The sequence below is a fragment of the Convolutriloba macropyga genome, chromosome 13, assembly GCF_964194025.1.
Source record: "Convolutriloba macropyga chromosome 13, txConMacr16.3, whole genome shotgun sequence".
Classification (NCBI taxonomy): domain Eukaryota; kingdom Metazoa; phylum Xenacoelomorpha; order Acoela; family Convolutidae; genus Convolutriloba; species Convolutriloba macropyga.
In genome coordinates this window covers 23,738,035-23,755,544 of record NC_134480.1, presented here as the reverse complement: position 1 = coordinate 23,755,544, position 17,510 = coordinate 23,738,035, and the positions used below count along the sequence as shown (strand labels likewise).

General features: G+C 32.8%; 2 protein-coding genes across 2 annotated transcripts in view; one reads left to right on the top strand and one right to left on the bottom strand.

Annotated features, from left to right (window-relative positions):
• LOC142352140 (large ribosomal subunit protein uL22m-like) overlaps positions 1–17,510 on the top strand; it is a 350,565-nt gene that overhangs the window by 62,103 nt on the left and 270,952 nt on the right. The gene's annotated exons all lie outside the window — the stretch shown is intronic.
• The window catches only part of LOC142351516 (spondin-1-like), a 74,912-nt gene that overhangs the window by 26,968 nt on the left and 30,434 nt on the right, over positions 1–17,510 (bottom strand). Inside the window, 5 exon segments of the mRNA XM_075403578.1 lie at positions 6,438–6,569; positions 9,203–9,241; positions 16,752–16,814; positions 17,132–17,162; positions 17,164–17,206. Coding sequence (XP_075259693.1) covers positions 6,438–6,569; positions 9,203–9,241; positions 16,752–16,814; positions 17,132–17,162; positions 17,164–17,206 — 308 coding nt within the window.

Below are 17,510 nucleotides of genomic sequence, written 5' to 3'. Positions count from 1 at the left end.
TTGCCGATTATTTACTTTTAGCCTCGAAGCTGTTAATTGTCCGAGAAAAATTGCAGGTCTACTGCACAATGGAGCGTGATTTAAGGTAGAGTTTTTTCTATAAACTGAACAAAAAATTAGCAAAATTAGCAAACTTCAGTCCTACAAAGTAATAATTTTATACATGCATCAAAAGATGGTCACTAGAATAAAATTTTTATTAGAGCCACTAATAGTTATATTTATATTACAAAAGTTGATTTGGTATCATTCCCTGGGGAGCATTTATAGCAATATATCAGTTTTGTTAAAACGCAAATATCAAAAGAACTGTAATCAAATGCAACCCACTCTTCAAATATATCGGTTTTCAAATGCTTGGCATCAAAATTCCGATTTATTAACACCCGTTTGTTTATCAAAAAACATTTTTCAGTAATTTAAATTAATTTCTGGTGTCAACTAATTCTCAGCAACTGCCGGAAAAGTTAGGTAATTTGGTTAGTAAAACTTTCTAAAATTAATATACTAAAAGTTTGCTTAATTTGGGACGAATACTAACTAAAATCCACATTTTCTCATTATTTAAACAAATAATGCAATTAAACAGATAGATTTCCATCTTAAATTTTGTGCTGTGAACATTTCCTGGATCAATTTAAACTTCTTTGAGTTAAAAAACAGTAGTTTTTGGTCATGCTTACAGCTACAAAATAGCACGTTTAGCGATTCTTGTAAAACTTTGAATAAAATTTAACTTTACGGTATTCAAAATTAGAATTTATTTAAACTTTCACTTGAACCGCAAAACGTGCGATTATTTAACGTGCTATACTTCGACACTCCTATTCTTAATTGTTTTTTATTTAAGGCAGATTTTGGACAAGGCGATTAGCTTAGGAGAACCAGTACAATAAATAAAACCATAGGCCCATTGAGAAATCCTTTAACACGACAAAATGGACTTTTTTGGCATTTATTTTTCAGAGGAGGCATAATCAGGCAAAAAATTGCTTTTGAAACCGCGCATTTTACTTCGTAGTAGTTTTTAAAATGAAACTTAATTTCTCTAAATCACGGATTGCTAGCCCGCTGTTTTCTTTCACAGCAGTGATTTTGTCTTAATCCAACGTGAATTTACATTACAACTTCAAAGAGTATGCGCATAATTTCCATTTGTTCCAATAGCGTGCAAAGATTAAACAAATTTCACGCAAATTCAGTAGTTTTAACTCAAAAAAACTCCGACTGTGAAGTTTTATTCCAGTATTTAGTTGCAGATTGACCAAACGTTCTATATTTAGCGAAAAGTTTCCTTTTCTATTTATGGTTGGTTTATAATATGTCTGGTTTATATAATTGGGCTGAATGTGTTCGTTTTGATGCAGATGTAGTAAATTGAGCTTGAGCAAAATTTAATTTTTGAACAAGAACTTAAGTTTCAGAGACTAGCATTTCGAAAGCTAGATTTACGGAAAGTAAAGCAACTCTTATGAAGCAAAGCTAAATCTCAATTTAAACTGGCCGACTTTGTTGCGTAGTTTCTAAAAATATAAGGGTTCCACAAAAAGTGAAAATGAGTTGCGTTCAAAAAAGGGAATTAGTGACAAATTTTGTTCTATAATTTAACAAACTTCAGGTGACAAAAGACTACAGTGTGCTTAACTAAATTTCACAAAGTTTGTAGCTAATTTCCAATTATTATACAATTAATAGCGCTTAATTGTTATCGGATCAATAGATCAAAAGAAACAAGTGACTTTTGAACCAATACTTTTCGTTACTATATTTATAAATTGTTTCTCAAAAGAATCATCCATCAGTTTTTGAGGAATTTTTTTGGAAAATAAGACGAATTATACCTTAAATGGTAGATCGAAGATATATTTAAAGCTACGCACACTCGAAAAAACTTTACCGTCATTATCTAGGTACTCTCGTTGTGTAACGAATAATTATGCTTGGAACCGTCTCTTTTACCATGCAAAACTTCTATAAGTTAAAAATTATGATTTCTTGCATCTCAAAATTGGTCGTTCACAAAATTCTGCTTCTGCGAGGAAAAGTATTCGTCTGTGCTAGCATTCTAACAAAAAATGGTAGCGAAAATATTGGTAGCAAAAGTAGCGAAAGTATTCGTTTCATCCCGTATCGCCACTTCTTAGTAGTCATATAAGGGTCATATATGATGTGATACAAATCATAACGTATTTCCTAGTACGATCCTGGTATGACTGCTAAGAAATCATATAAGATCCTAGTATGATTACAAAGAATCATATATCTATTTTTCATGATTCATTTTCCATTATGTTTTTTTTTTATTTTATTCGGTTAGGCATCACCTTTGAGATTCGCCGGCATCATTTTGTGATCCGCAAAAAGACCCTAACCTACAATATCATTTGATTTGCAAAGTTGGGCACTAAATAAAAGAATAAGTCCAAATATATAACTAAAGATCTAATACTATCTGAAGCCAGTTAATACTATAAATGCTCATTTATAAGAAGCATAGAAAACATTTTTTATTATATAACCTCAAAATCGTTTTGTGAATATGTCCAAATTGCAAAGTTATTCTTTTAGTGCATGCAAAGAATCAATTGTGGATTGCAAATGCAATAAATTCATTTGACATGTCCTCTGACTACCGTATACGGGAATTTGTCGCACCAGTCAGCGTTTTATGTGTCATATATGACCTTGTATGATTTCCATAAAATTTTTTCAACCTCGATAGAAAATGAAATTTAAACAGTTCTTAGGCTTTGAAAATTTTTGTATGGTCCCTGAATGATTACTAGGAAATCATATATGATCCTTGTATGACTAGCAAGATTTCATACAAATCATATATGACTTAGTATGATCACTAAGAATCATATATGACCTAGTATGAATACTAAGAAATTTGTATGATGAGCAACCCGGAATAGATCGTTATCACTTAACAAAGTCGTCAAATTAACGAGCAAACTAACCATTACATGACTCTACACTTAGCTAGTCTGACATGGTACTGACCCTAGGACGACTAAAGCGACATAGCCACTTATACACAAGCTTGTTTGTGTCTGCTGAGTGAGAAAATGCAGTGTGTGCAATCAATGTGTCTAAGCGTGGATCCTCAAGAACAGATCAGAATACAAGCAGATTTTGAAAACTTCGAAAATCTGTCATGTAGAGCACATAAATTGAGCTAAAGAGCGAAAATTGATATAACTTCAACAAACCACACGCCGTAGCTATGTACATCGTAGCTGAGTACATTGTAGCTGACTCCATCCTAGCTGTGAGTATCCTAGCTGTGTACATCGTAGCTGTATGTATTGTAGTTTTTTTAACGTCGTAACACATTGATTTATCAACACGTTTCCTAATATAATAGCCCATTAGAAATTGTGTCATTCGGCGCTAGTGAAAATGGTAGACGTACCAAAATATAGAAATTTTACTGCTGGCCGATCACAATTGAGAAAATAGGAAAATTTTTCTCTGATTGGGCGATTGCTCAACAGATTCTCCATGTTTCAAAATAGGATATGCGTGTTAACGTAAAACTGCTTAGAAATCGCAATAAGCCGAAGTCGAAAAATTATGTTTTTTTTTTGGGGAACTGGTCTCACGTTTGGTTGTGATAGATTCATATCAAGTCCCACGGGCCACTGAGGTATGGTCAGATGTGGTAAAAACATAATCTATCATAGGCCATGTCCAATTAAGGCTCATTGAATGCATAAAGGTACAGTTTTTTAAATTTCTCAACCAATCACATTTTTTGAAATTTCTACATTCTGGTACGTCTATTTGTTAAAACGTCACCGTATCCTTTATTGATTTTTGCTTCTGGTGTGTAATTTCAGAATTGAGATGGAGAAAAACAGTCAATCCTAGAAAAGTTTATTGAGACAAACTTTTAGTTTTTTATCTTAGCGATTACAAGAATTGTATTCTTTATACCCACAAAAACCTGTTGGATAAATACAACTTTCCTTTTTTCCAAAAAAACGTACAAGCAAGCCGAAAAATTTTTGTGTGCGGTTCCTAATGACAAGGTCTTACATCACAACCAGAACATTGTTTCCAGAGTGTGAACTTTGGGGTCAGTTCAACACGTGGCTGTTCACGTTTTCGTCCACACGTCTGTCATCCTGGCACCTGCCCTTTGGTGCCTCTGACCTAACATCCACGTGTTGAACTCACCCAAAATTTCACCCTCCACAAACAATCAAGTCACGATGCAAAAACTTGTTATGTTGAACTGCACACAAAACTGCTTTTCATGCTTGTACGCCTTTTTTGGAATGGATTTTTTTATCCACAATATTTTGGGGTATTTTAAGAATATAGTTCTTGTATTCGAGTAGACAAAAAATTTTAAAATGGTCTCAATTACCTTTGTTAGCACTGATTGATTTTCTCCATCTCAAATCTGGAATCAAACACCAGAAGCAAAATGAAATAAAGGTCACAATTTGCACTATTTGTATTGTGCTATTAGGAAACGGGTTTATAAATCAATGCGTTACGATTTAAAAGAGCTACGATGTACGCAGCTAAAACGCACACAGCTACCATGCACACATGTACGATGTACACAACTACGGCGTGTGGTTTGTGGAAATTATATCAATTCTCGCTCTTTAACTCAATTTGTGTACTCTACATGACGAAATTTCGAAATTTTTAAAAGATTCTCAAGATTATCACCCTGATTTTCCCGATTTTAATCTGTTCATGAGGATCCACGTTCAATCACATTGATTCTAAACCTACACTGCATTTTCTCACTGTACAGACACAAAAAAATCTCTGTTTAAGTTGCCCGCCTTAGTCGTCCTCGAATCAGTGCGGGGTAAACATAGTTAAGGGTAGGGTCATGTAGAGGACAACGCGTGCAGGTGAAAGCGCATCTTAGTTACAGGCAAACAAAGGGCGGGTAGCTGCAACCACATGGTGCTACTTCACTAAGCTCATCAGAAGAAAAGGCGGCTATTTATGCTGGCAAGTAAAACCAAAACTTAGTTTTTTGTGGGATTTTGTCCTGATTCAAAAACAAAGTTGAGATTTTCACGCTCATGATAATAAGCCAATGAAAAAATGGGAAATAGCTCTTAAAGAATTCCAATAAAGCTCAGTCATCGATATGATGCTTAAAATCTAACTCAAAAACTCACATTTGACAAAAAAAATATGCCCAGCGGTTGGTGGCAGAGTAAATCAGCGCTGAATCAGTGTAGAGATTTTTTAGGATGACCAGTACTTTGTTCATGTCCCAATATACACTGGCAAGCCTTGATTTTGAGTAAAATTTACTGCACGAAAAATATTATGCTCGAAAAATAATATGCGATCGGAACTTACGCGTGGGCACTTCTAACCTTTAATTTGCGTAGCAAGTCGTAACCACTAAGCTAAGTGGGTTTTGTTGTAATTGTCTACAAACTAGCTTATATATAAATAGTGTGTATACTACTATAGTAATTACCGGCTATAAACTACAAAAGTATGACATTACTCAGCTCAGACTTAATTTTGGGCTATGAGTAATTTTCAGACTGTACAGGATAAGTTTGGGCTAACTCCATTACCTCAAAATAATCATAATTATTAAGAACTGAACATAAAGAAGCTTAAAATATTCTAGAGATTTAATGTTTCAGAACTGAATTAAGTTTTTACACTTGAAATGTGCTGGTTCAGCGCTGAAATGCTCTGCAACTCAAATCCGGGTGACCAAAGGAGAACGCAATCAAATGAAAAATTTAAAATTTTCGAATTCTCTTATTTTTTATTTCAGACAGTTATATTAGTAGAATTTTGGAAAGATCAATTTCTTGCCAAAACATGAAATATCTGATCAAGATTTTTTATTAGAAACTTTTCGTGATTAAGCTGGAAAATTCGCGTCAAGACCTTGATGAAGTACCAAATTTCTTGATACAAAAAGTTGTGTGTTTGTACACATCTTGATGTTTACTCACCAAGAATCTTAACAATACCCAATCTAGATATTTCAAGTTTCATTTTTGCAACGTTTTTATTTAAATAGTGGACATTCTTCACTTTTGTTCAGCAAGTTTCGTGCAAATTTAAGCTGCACAGGGCAAATTTTGTAGTCAGAAAGTTCCGTTTATTGATCTTAATAATTTTATATTCTAATTATGCCTAAATCTTTTATTTAACGTACCACATATCTGTATCGGGCAGCCAGGTGACCAGGCAAAAAATGATTATTTTAGTTCAAAATCTTGCAAGAGGGTTTCAAAATCTTGCGATCTTTTCCAAGATTACAAATTATTTGACCACAGGTGTGGTCTAATGTGACCCCACTTATTTTTGAGTACTTTGAGGTACTTTTAGCCTTACATTAGTCTCACGGAAAACCTTTTAAAAGGAAAAAAAAGGGAAATTTGCCCTGAAACCTCAAAATGGGACTACTGATCTTAACTAACCGAATGGAGTTTTCCCGTTGATATCCCTCTTCTGATCCCAGGTTGCTACGAAGTTGATTCTGTAATTAGCCCTTCCACACGCACAGCACTGTCTAATTTGGGGGTTTGTAGCCAGGTAATCTGCGGCCGACACTAAACATTAGTTAGCAATTAATAATAACTTAAGTTATAACTGGTTAACTAACTAGCACTGACAACATGGCAAACAAAGGACGTGAAAAGCAAAACAAGCTTATGTAAAGGAAAAGATATTTATTTCCAAATGAAAAATTTATGATTCCGAAGTTTTTTTCCGCTGAGGTGATTAATACGACATTGAGTGATCTTATATGAAATCTCTGCTAATAAAAAAGACGAAATTCTAAGCACCTCAACTGCGGATCTTCAAAATTAAAGGAAAATAAGATTTTGAATGGTATTTCAAAAGTAAACAGAAACCGGGACAAATTAAAGCAAGCAGAACAATTATCAAAAATGCCATCTTTGCTTGCTACAAAATTGCCAATACATATCGAACATAACAATATCTAATAAAAACCTCTCGGCTCAATTTTGACAATTAGAGCACTAGCCAAAAAATTGTGCTTCAAACTGTTTTTGAGCATCTCAAAATTATTTAACTACTAACAATCCGTTAGTTTAAAAAATAGAGTGAAAAATATCTTTAAAAAATAACTCTGCATCCAATTGGTTTGAGAACTGCTGATTAATGGTAATTTGCACTTAATACCATACTTCCCCAAATATATTTTGGTCTCAGAGAAAGAATTGTTGTTGCCAAAAAACCAAGTCAATCGTGGAGAACAGTCGCTTATTGTCCAACGTTATCTGTTTTTGAAAACCATCCATGTCTACCAAATCAAACATTGAAAATGAAATTTGATCTGAAAATCAAAAGAGTGCTGTTCTTTACTCAGCCAGTCATGACAAGCATGAGCAAAAAATGAGCTGAAAGTGCTCTAAATTTCATTTGCTGCTCAAAAAAATTGATTGCTACTTTCTTGCCAATTTTTATTTCTTCTGTTTATTGAGTATCAAGGAAAAATGTCTCGGCACTCATGTTAAAATTAAAAACATAACCACGTACGCTTAAACACCGCATTGTCACCCCCATATGTGTTTTTCGCGATAATATTAATGGTTGTCTTTTTCCTTCTGAGAAAAACCTTACGAGAAAGCAACAATTTCTTTTCAACCAGAAAACGTAAACTTCAAAGCTTCATAAACTTTTAATGCCAAATTTACATGGAGAGAGAGAATGGAATTAAAAGGCTACAAAGCTCTAGCAAACATATAAAAATGTAGCAAACTATACGAAAAATTAGAGTTATGGTTAAAAAAGTTCGAAACAATTTTTCTTCGCAAGATATGTTCGTGTTTTCAACTCAGAAAAAATAGTAATCTATCAAAAATCTGCCATGTCTCAAAAAATGAAAAACATATTTTTGGAAGGGAAACAACTTGGTAACGCCATATTTTTTATGGCTAAAAGAAAGAAGACCATATAATGCAGCTATATAGTTTTATTCAATCAAACAGTATGACAATATATTCCAGATACAAAAAATGCTTTATATCAAGAACTGCAAAATTTTTTAACTGTTCTGACAGTTTTCAAACTGTGTTTTAAGTTGGACTGCAGAGGTGCAATGCTGTTTAGTATTGCTCTGTTGCTGCCTCATTAATTTCATCAGCAAAAAAGAAACAGTTTTTTCTCTATATTTGCAAATAGCAGACTTAAGAAATGACGTTCGCTTGGCCAATGCAAACTTTTACGTGACGTTTTCTCGATGCAATTGCATAAGCTTGATTAAAGTGAAAAAACCTTGCTTGACAAAAAATGCCTATGAAAAGACTTATGCTCAAACCATAAGTAAATTTTTCGTTGACTTTAAGTTGGAAGCTCGATTGCGTAATTTTACACAACAAAGGCCGTCATCACCTACATTTTTTACCCAAAAAAAAGTCGAGGCCTAAACCTCGGATACCGATACCGGATTTCTTAGACAATACACCTTATATGTATTCAATTGGGATTAACGAAATAATGAGGAATTGATGAAATTTTTAATTGTAAAAGTAGCAAATCTTCCTAAGAGGAGTCTTAACGTGCAGAAGACCCTAGTATTCTGAAATGAAGTACAAACCGTTTGCTCGGTTGAATTTTTTATCATCCAGGGCAGCTATTAAAAATTCTACCGAATAGTAAAATTAATTTTTAACAACTCGGCCTTACATTAACAAAAATATATTAAACCTGCGTTGGCCTAGAAAATCTGTTTGAAACATTTTCAGACTTTCTGAGTTTCACATTGACCCATGAAACTGAAGCAAGCATTACTTACTGCCTAATTAATTTGATTCGTTTTCTATTATAAAGATCTATAACTCAAATGGTCTTATTCAATATATACAAAAAATTCTTCATCCGTTGCAAGATTTTAGTTTTGCAAGTACCAGAGAAATCCATTTGAATTGCAAAATTTGTTTCGTAAAGATATCTCATCAATCTGTTGATCAATTTTATCATCTGAGAAATTTCGCCTATGCACCTCCGATAGGATACGGAGTCAATTACTCATCCATGACCTTCAATTTATACTTACAATTTATACAATTAAAATTTATAGAACACCATTATCTAAAAAAAATAATTAATCAATTTTCAAAGGACATTTTTGAGAAATCGGATGTTTGTTCAGCATGATTTAAGGGTACAAATTATCGATGAAATTTTTGTATGAAAACTAGCATCCAATACAAACCTCGATCTCGACCCGAGTTATTATCATCCAGGGCAGCTACTAACAAAATCAACGAGTAATAACTAATTACTAAACCAGTTAAAACCAAACGATTCTCAAACTTCATACTTTCCGCAAATCTGCTCAAAAGTTCGCATAAGGTTCAAAAGTATGGTTTCAATTTGTTCATAAACTCAAATCGAATCACACGGGAATGGACTCATAGGTACTGATCGAATAATCTGCTTCGAAGATTTACAGAAATTGTGAAGATTTTCGATAGGATCAATAAGGAACACCAAAAGCGGGGAACTTGTCCAGAATCGGGATTAAAAATATCCATGGATAGCTCAACGGGGGTAAGGAAAACTTATGGAAAACAGGGGTAAGCAAAGCTTGAATCTTTGAAAATCCAGTCGCGAAATTTAGTGAAATTTAAAGAAGAGTTATGTCAAGTTTTGCGAAAGCTAAAGTGAAGTTTGAATAATGCAAAACTAGCAAATCGGTGTCGTAAATGTCTGTAAAGTTTATGCTTAAAATTTATCTCTTTTCATATATAAAGCTTTGTATTTTAAGCAACTGCAGTTTTGTTTTATACACGGCACAGTATAATAGAAGAAGAAAATGCTTTTAACTATGGTTCAAATTGTATTTTAAGCGCTCTAAAGAAGTTTGTTCATAGCAGACGCTGAAAGAATTGAAAGCAATCAAATATTCTCTAGTGGGTCTTTCCAACTTCTTTATAAACACCTGAGAAAAGCTTCACGTTTTGAGAATTGACTCGAGTTAAGCCAAACTTTACGTGTTTTTCTTTAGCTGGTTTCACAGAGCGCTAGCTTAAACTCGGCGCCAGAAACTAGTTAGTCACATAATAACTTAAGTTTCTAAAGGTAGTATATCGTATTTGAATATCATAAAATTTTATTACAAATAAAGCCAGCCGTGGCTGTCATAACTAATTCAATCATGTTAAATTCTGGCTGAAAGAGTTTTAATTTAACCAGAAGATTGCTTTGTTAAAATAATAAATAGTTGACAATTGACAAGTGAAAGTATCCAAAGTTAAAACACACCCCCCCCCCCCCCCCCGCCCTCAACTGCACCCATTCCCATTTTCTCTGCCCCAATTTAAATAACCATTAAAATACACATATTTGAAATTTGCCACAAAATTTACGTACCGATAATGACTTAGGTCTTTTAAAAAATAAAGTTTTTTTTACTTTACGATAGATACATGTAAATAAATTGCGACTTAAATAATTAATTGCGACATTTTTATAGCATTTGCTACGCTTCTAAGAAAGATAAATAGCCGGCCTAAACTTAGCTTAAGTATGCGAAAATTTGGGGAAATTTTCTAGGAAATTGGAATTTCTTTTTAATTTGGCATTCACGCGTAGACTTTGTGCACAATTATAGAGGGCATATAATTTATTATTTCACTTAATAATTCATATCGATAGGTGGTACGAGAAATTCTAAGTTCTCACAAAATTTCTGCACACTTTTTGGTAATGATTTTCTGTTCACACGGTACTGAAACCAAACTTGCAATTTCGTGATAAAAGTTTTAGCATTAATCTTGAATAAACTTGCGAGACTGTTGCATGTGTTTTTAAAAGTATGGTTTTTCATCAAAGTGTTACAAAGAGATGTTCTACTGCATCTACTGCGAAACCAAAAAATGCCTTATCAAGAATTAAATCATTAAACGGTTCTGAGAAAATTGAGAACCATCGAGAACATGGGTCATCTTCATTTTACAATGAAGAGTTCACAGAAGGGAAAGGTACTTTTTGCTGTTGTAACTTTCAGCCCAGTAGACCCGCGAATGAAATCCTACTTGTATAAAAAAAACGAAACAGCGACAAAATGCACGAAGGCTCCGGTAATGTATTGAATTTTGATTAAGGAAAATTTTGTACCGTCGGCTTTGAAGTAATGGTTAAAGTGACTCTGCTTGAAGTCACTGAGCACTTCTGGCGTTTATCGTGAACCGCAAAGCGGTTCGAGATATTGAGTCAGAATCTCGAAGTCACTTAACCATGCTTAAAACACGAAACGCGCACGTTTTAAAATGACGAAAGTCAACGAAATTCAACTTCTGGCTAAGTATCAACTTCTGGCATTTTGACTTCTGGCACTGCAGATTTTAGGCATTTTAAAATTTGCACGTGACTGTTATAAGGTTGAATGCATTATTTTCGGTTTCGGATTTTTTGTTAAACGTAAGAAAAAAATGTCCGAGAAAAAATCCGCATTTTGCTCACAATTTAATTGAAGCTTCGAATTCTTTTGAAAATTTGATGACACTTTAATTTTCTTTATCATCTTAATTGTTTGTAAGAAAGTAACTTCAACTAAAATGCTCAGTGGTCAGCGTTTAAAAACAATAATATTAATAATATTGCGTGCCAGGACAAAGCAGTCCCAGACAAAACAATACCAAAATGCAAAATATTTCCGGACAAAACAGTCCAAGAAAACAGACAAAACAGTCCTAAACAAAAAATTCCCAATTTAAACATCGAAACAATTGTAAATAGAATCTAAAAACAATTGACAAACATAATCAGTGAGTTTTGTGAGTTTAGCTTCTGAATGCATTGTTTTTAGTTGATATGAATTAGGACAAAGCCACAAACTTTTTTCAAAATACATTATTTGGCTGAAATTTTGTTGTAATCAGCTTAGTATTTGTTCAAAAAGATATAATCATATCAATAACTTAAGGGGGTTTCTTTGTTAATTGATGTTAACATGTTTCTTTGTTAATTGATTTAATTCGGACTAATTTGTCTGGGAATATTTTACTATTTGGGACTTTTCTGTCCGGGACTGTTTTGTCTGTTCACCATAAAATTGAATATAGTACAAAAGAGCTTTGTCAGAGCAGAGGCGACAATCCGAACAATTATTCGCTTTTACAACTGTATATTTCATACACGGATCAGAGTCCCATAATATTTCAGTACTGAGTCATAAAATTTCACTATGATTTTTTATATGACCAAAGTTTCGACCATTACACTTATTCGCCCTTTCATCAAAAATTCAGTGTACATTTCTGAACATAATATGAATATAATGAACACCAATTCTGTATTTACCAAGGACATTATGAATGTATGTCTGTTTTTAAACTGAACAGATTGAAAAATTGGCATCAACTGGGTCTTGGAAGATATCGATTGGCAGTTGATAAAATAATTAATCAAAATTATGACTAATTAAAAAAGCACATGAAAGTATTAGGAGTATCGACTATTTTTATGATGCAGTTCACAATCATGGATTACCATGAATCACTTGAATCAACAATGAATCTTTCATCCATTATTGAAATATGATGGTTCAGTACTTGTTTATTCCGGCTCTAGGGTCCGGGTTAATAGGATAGGTAAGGAATTCTACGGAGATTATTCACCAAAATTTTAACAAATCTTGAAGGTAAAAGTAAAGCAAAATTTAAAATCATCTTAAGTGTTTTCCAAGACAGTAAGTTTTGTTGACCCTTATCTGTTTACTTACGAAGATTGAGGAGAAGTTATATAACATACCAAATCACTCGGGCTTGAATGTGAAATTAACTTCTTAGACAATTGACGTAATTGGAAAATTGGGTATAATATCTTTGATTTAACTCAAGCGATGACTGCCACTAGTCGAAACGAATGAAGGTATCTTGTTGTTATTTAGACAGCTGATTCGAACCGAGGACCTCAAAAGTACCACAACAGCCGTTATTATTATCACCTTCATTATGTTTCAAAATTTTTTTTTAAACAATGAAATTTTAATTGACAATTAACTTGGTTAACATAACGGTGGTTATAAATACAACAGATCAACAATTTATGAATCTCATTTCATCAGCATTTTTTATTTTCAAAATATCTAGTTTATCATTGTTTCAAAAATCTACTTTCATTGTGTAAATTGAATATTTTCAGATTTCAGAATAATCAGGGTTTGACTCTCAAAAATATTCAATTGCTGGTTTCAACCCATTAATATTAACTTTTAGAGTTGGATTCCTGGGAAGGTTAAAAATTATATCAGATTTAATTCGACAGAAACTACGTTAAATATATCAAGTGAGCGTTATAAAATTCAGATGAAAAAAAAATAAAACAAAAATGTGTAATGGGAAAAAATATGTACTGGGTGATACCTGTTGTGGCTAGTTGGTTGTCGTGACAAAAGTAAAGAATTTTTGCTTTGGGGTGGAGGAAAAGTAATCAGTATGTGGAAACCAAAACATAAGTTTTTAAAACTTCATTAACCACTAATTTTTGGTTAAAAATGTTTATGGATAAGTTATTCATTTTAGCATAAACGCCAGATAAATATCCGTGTTATATTTATTGCCTGATAATTTTTAGTGATTAGTAAACGCCTCATTAATGAGTCAAATTTAATATATTTATCCAATTTTTCAAATGAGACAAATTTTGCTCAAATGATTTCTCCAACTTATAAAATGAAAAAAAAATGAAAACAGACCGTGACAGCTCTAATTTGTTTCATTTGACTCAATTCGAACTTTTATGAAATACAAAGTTAACAATAATTTTGATAAAATCTACGTTTTGTAATAAATGAAAAGATTTTGTTTAGTAAAAAGTTAATAGCTGGTTGTACGCAGTAACAATCTGATTATTAAGCAGAAAAACCACATCCACACAGAAAGAGTTGTTAGTTAGTCTACAAATAGACAAAAAGAACACAAAATCACTTTAATTTGAAGTTTTATTGAATTCACTGAAACAATCTGATGAATAAAAGTCTGTTATTTCAAATTTGTAAATGTTTCACAATGGCAAAGCGAAAAAAATTTCAAACTGACAGAAAAGTGAAACAAAATATGTCTTTTATTGTCAGGGCTGAAAAAATATCCAACTATATAAACAGTTTCAAATCTCGCTATTGTATCGATATGTTCTCTGAAACAGCAGTGCAAGCAGGAGATGAGGTCTTAGCTGGGGAATGTGTAAAAAAGCGGTTTGATTGACCGTAGATACCATAACTAGACTAAATGAGCTGCAAAACATTGGCTACATAATGTACACAAAAACAATTGTGGTAGGCCATTTTTCGGACAAAATTTTTTTAGGACACCACAGAAAAAAAGATTCCAAGTGAACTGCAATTAAGACCGTGTCTGAGACATTTTGTGAGCCAAGAGAGAAAGTAACTGGGACTGGGTTTTCATCGGCAAATAAAATCGTCTTTGCAGATCGAAAGTCCGTCGCCCGAGACAAAAAAAGACTGAACTTAATTGCTGATCAAGGTTGACGAATAGATAAAAACACGCAGTTTTTTCAATTCTATTTCGAAAAAACGAAGGTAAAAAATTTATCTAGCCAGAGATCTTACGTATTTACGTCCGAAATTCATAATTGAAAAATTGTTTTTTGTTTTATATCCAATTTGGTAACCAATTTGTGCTTGATTTTGGAAATAAATGTTGATTGGAATATTGAGTTAGTTTACAACATTATCCGCCATTTCCGTTTAAAAGCCAGAAGCTGATGTTTAGAAATTTCAAAATAGCAAAGGTGCTTTCTGTTTGCATATATTCTGTAAAACGGTTCACTTGAGTGTTTCTTTCGTTTACCTAGCAATTTGTGAAGAAACTATCTGGAAAAGCATGTATTTAGAAAAATTTGGCATGAATTGTTTTCAAATAAAACACGGTTAAAAGTTCCTTGTTCTTTTATTCTCAAAACCAATTTATTTTTTTGTTAATTTCTACATTTTTTGTCTTTATTACTATATCGTTCTTTGCGTTTTACCTATCCTGTAGACATTACACTAGATAGAAAAAAAACACGAGTTCTGATGTTTTTGTAGGTTTTAGAAGTCAAGAGCCAATAAATTTTATCAGATATTTGTGCATTTTTATCGTTTCATTTTCCAGAAGTTTCAATTTTGGTCATCAATTCTAGGTAAGTAGAGACAGAACTAAAATTGTCGGATGTATTGCTCTTGAACGACTAGAAGGGGCACTTAATTTTATGGATTTAGTTGAGATATCTTTATGGCTGCAAAAACACCGACCTTTTAGCGGCTTGAACCAGCAAACGTCAGGATAGCAGTCAAACATATTAACCATCCAGCTTCAACAGCTTTGATAACTAAACAACAAAAATCGATACTACATTAGCAAAAAAAACTCTATTTCGGATTGAGAGCAATTGAAATTACTCAAAAATGAAGAAGTGAAGTGTGAAAAATTACTTGGGAAGTTAAAAAAATGTTCTAGAACAAAACCACAAAAACAGTATAACATTTCGCATAAAAACACGCACACACGTTTGCAATAATTTCAAGCCTCATTCGGAAGCAAATCAAAAGTGTAAAAAAGTCTGAAGTCTTTTAGCTTTTAGGTACTGACAAATTCTAAAACTATATATTCTTTTTTTTGCTGACAAGGTTATCAATTATGGTATTTTGTTCGTGTATTTTATCTTTGTGTATTTTTCAACCAGACTCAATAATCACTTTTTCTGCCCTCTTTAATCAAAATGGTATTGAGCGTTTTTGGTTGGTCTGATCCTCTATTTTCCTTACTTGGTTGTTTGTCCGATGCAACAAGTTGACAAGAGAGCAAAGCTTTGAATTTACGACGCGATATCATTTCGTCCTAAATCGAATAACCATGCTGAGGAACTAGGTCTCTCAAGTGCAGCTTCGAGCCCAATTTTAATTAACGGATCAAGTCAGTGGCTGGCGTCTTAAAAGAAGATGATTAACTGCTAAATATTTTCCAGGCTTGTTTTTCAACTACTCTATTTCTTTTATTGAGATTTCAAGAAGTGAATGATCTGATACATTGAATATTTCGAGACGTAATTGCTAGGCTTTCAGATGCTTCTCCTGCATAATTTCGGTTACCGTTCTCCGATGTATGAAATTGAGAGCTTTGTGGTTTCATCAGGAACGAATCTTGTCGCATTTTCGAGGTAGTGAACGTTTGGAGTTTCTCCTCAAGTTCCCTCTTTTAAGTTATAGCCTAACAAATTCTATTTGGCTCAGACATGTCTTGATAATTTAAAAAGATATGAAATCACTAATTCTTACTATGATATCCATGAAAAACTGTATTGAAAAATTTTTAGAAAATAAACGTTTTAAAAATCTTCAATTTTGCTATTTTTGCAAGAGTTTTAAATTTTACTTGAACACAATACATTGAATAAATTTTCTGTGGGAAGTCGCCAAAAACTTACATACAGAAGAAACGTAAGTGAAATCCTGGGAAACCAAAGTTCACATTTTATCCGTCATAAAAATTCATATGACAGAAACTATATCAAATCGTTGTCAACCGTGAGATTTCCTAAATTGCACAAAACATACTTCAAAAGCTCCCAGGTTAGATGGTCAAGGATGAACAATAAGGTTTTCTGATCATCATACAGAATCTAAGACATCATCAATTCTGTGTGAAACTGTCACATTTTAACTAATAAGCGTATGATCAACCTGTGAAATGTTTCAATTTGAGTCTAACTAAGCGAGACACAACAAAGACTCAAAACAACTCGTGTCAATAACTTGCCTGTTTGTGTTTCAGGTTGTTTATCTTGATTTGTGTTTTCATAATCCTCGTTGTAGGTCTCTGCTGTTCAAAAATGACACAAAGAGGTAAGCGGTGTCGCAAATTCAAAAGGGCTTTTGAAACAGTTTGGAAAGAGCTTTGAGAACACGGAATGTATATAAAATATTTGAACTGTTATATATATTATAACTGATAAAATGTGCTTATTTCTTATTTCTGAATAATATTTATTGAACTCTGTAACCTGAACTGCTGAAAATTTAAACATATCCAAACAAAAAAACTATGCAGTTCTCAAATTTTGCATTGAGAGCAGCCACAAAATATCTCTTAAGGTTCAAAATTATTTTCAAGAAGTGAGAAAAAATGAAATAACTAACTTTCTTTGCAGAACCGTTTTGTCAGGTTGCCCCTTGTCCACGTAAAACTCCGTCTTTGTTTTCACAACTGTCGCTCTGAAAAAATCACTTAAAAATCACTGTTAAGCGATTTAAGTAATCGTGCTTATATAATTTTTTTATCGAAAAATCAGTTAAAGGCAAGATTTCATTGAAAATATTAAAGTTAACTAAAACTTAAAGTTAACTATATAAGCTAAAAAGCAAGAAATTTTTGTTTGAAACGATGAAAAATACACTTCACTTCACTTGAAAATCTTTTTGTTATAACCCACTAAAAATTGCTAATAATCTAATTCCTGAGTTGATTTTGGCGTTGTACATAAAATCAAATCGAGTGTAAAGAACTCTTATTACTGGG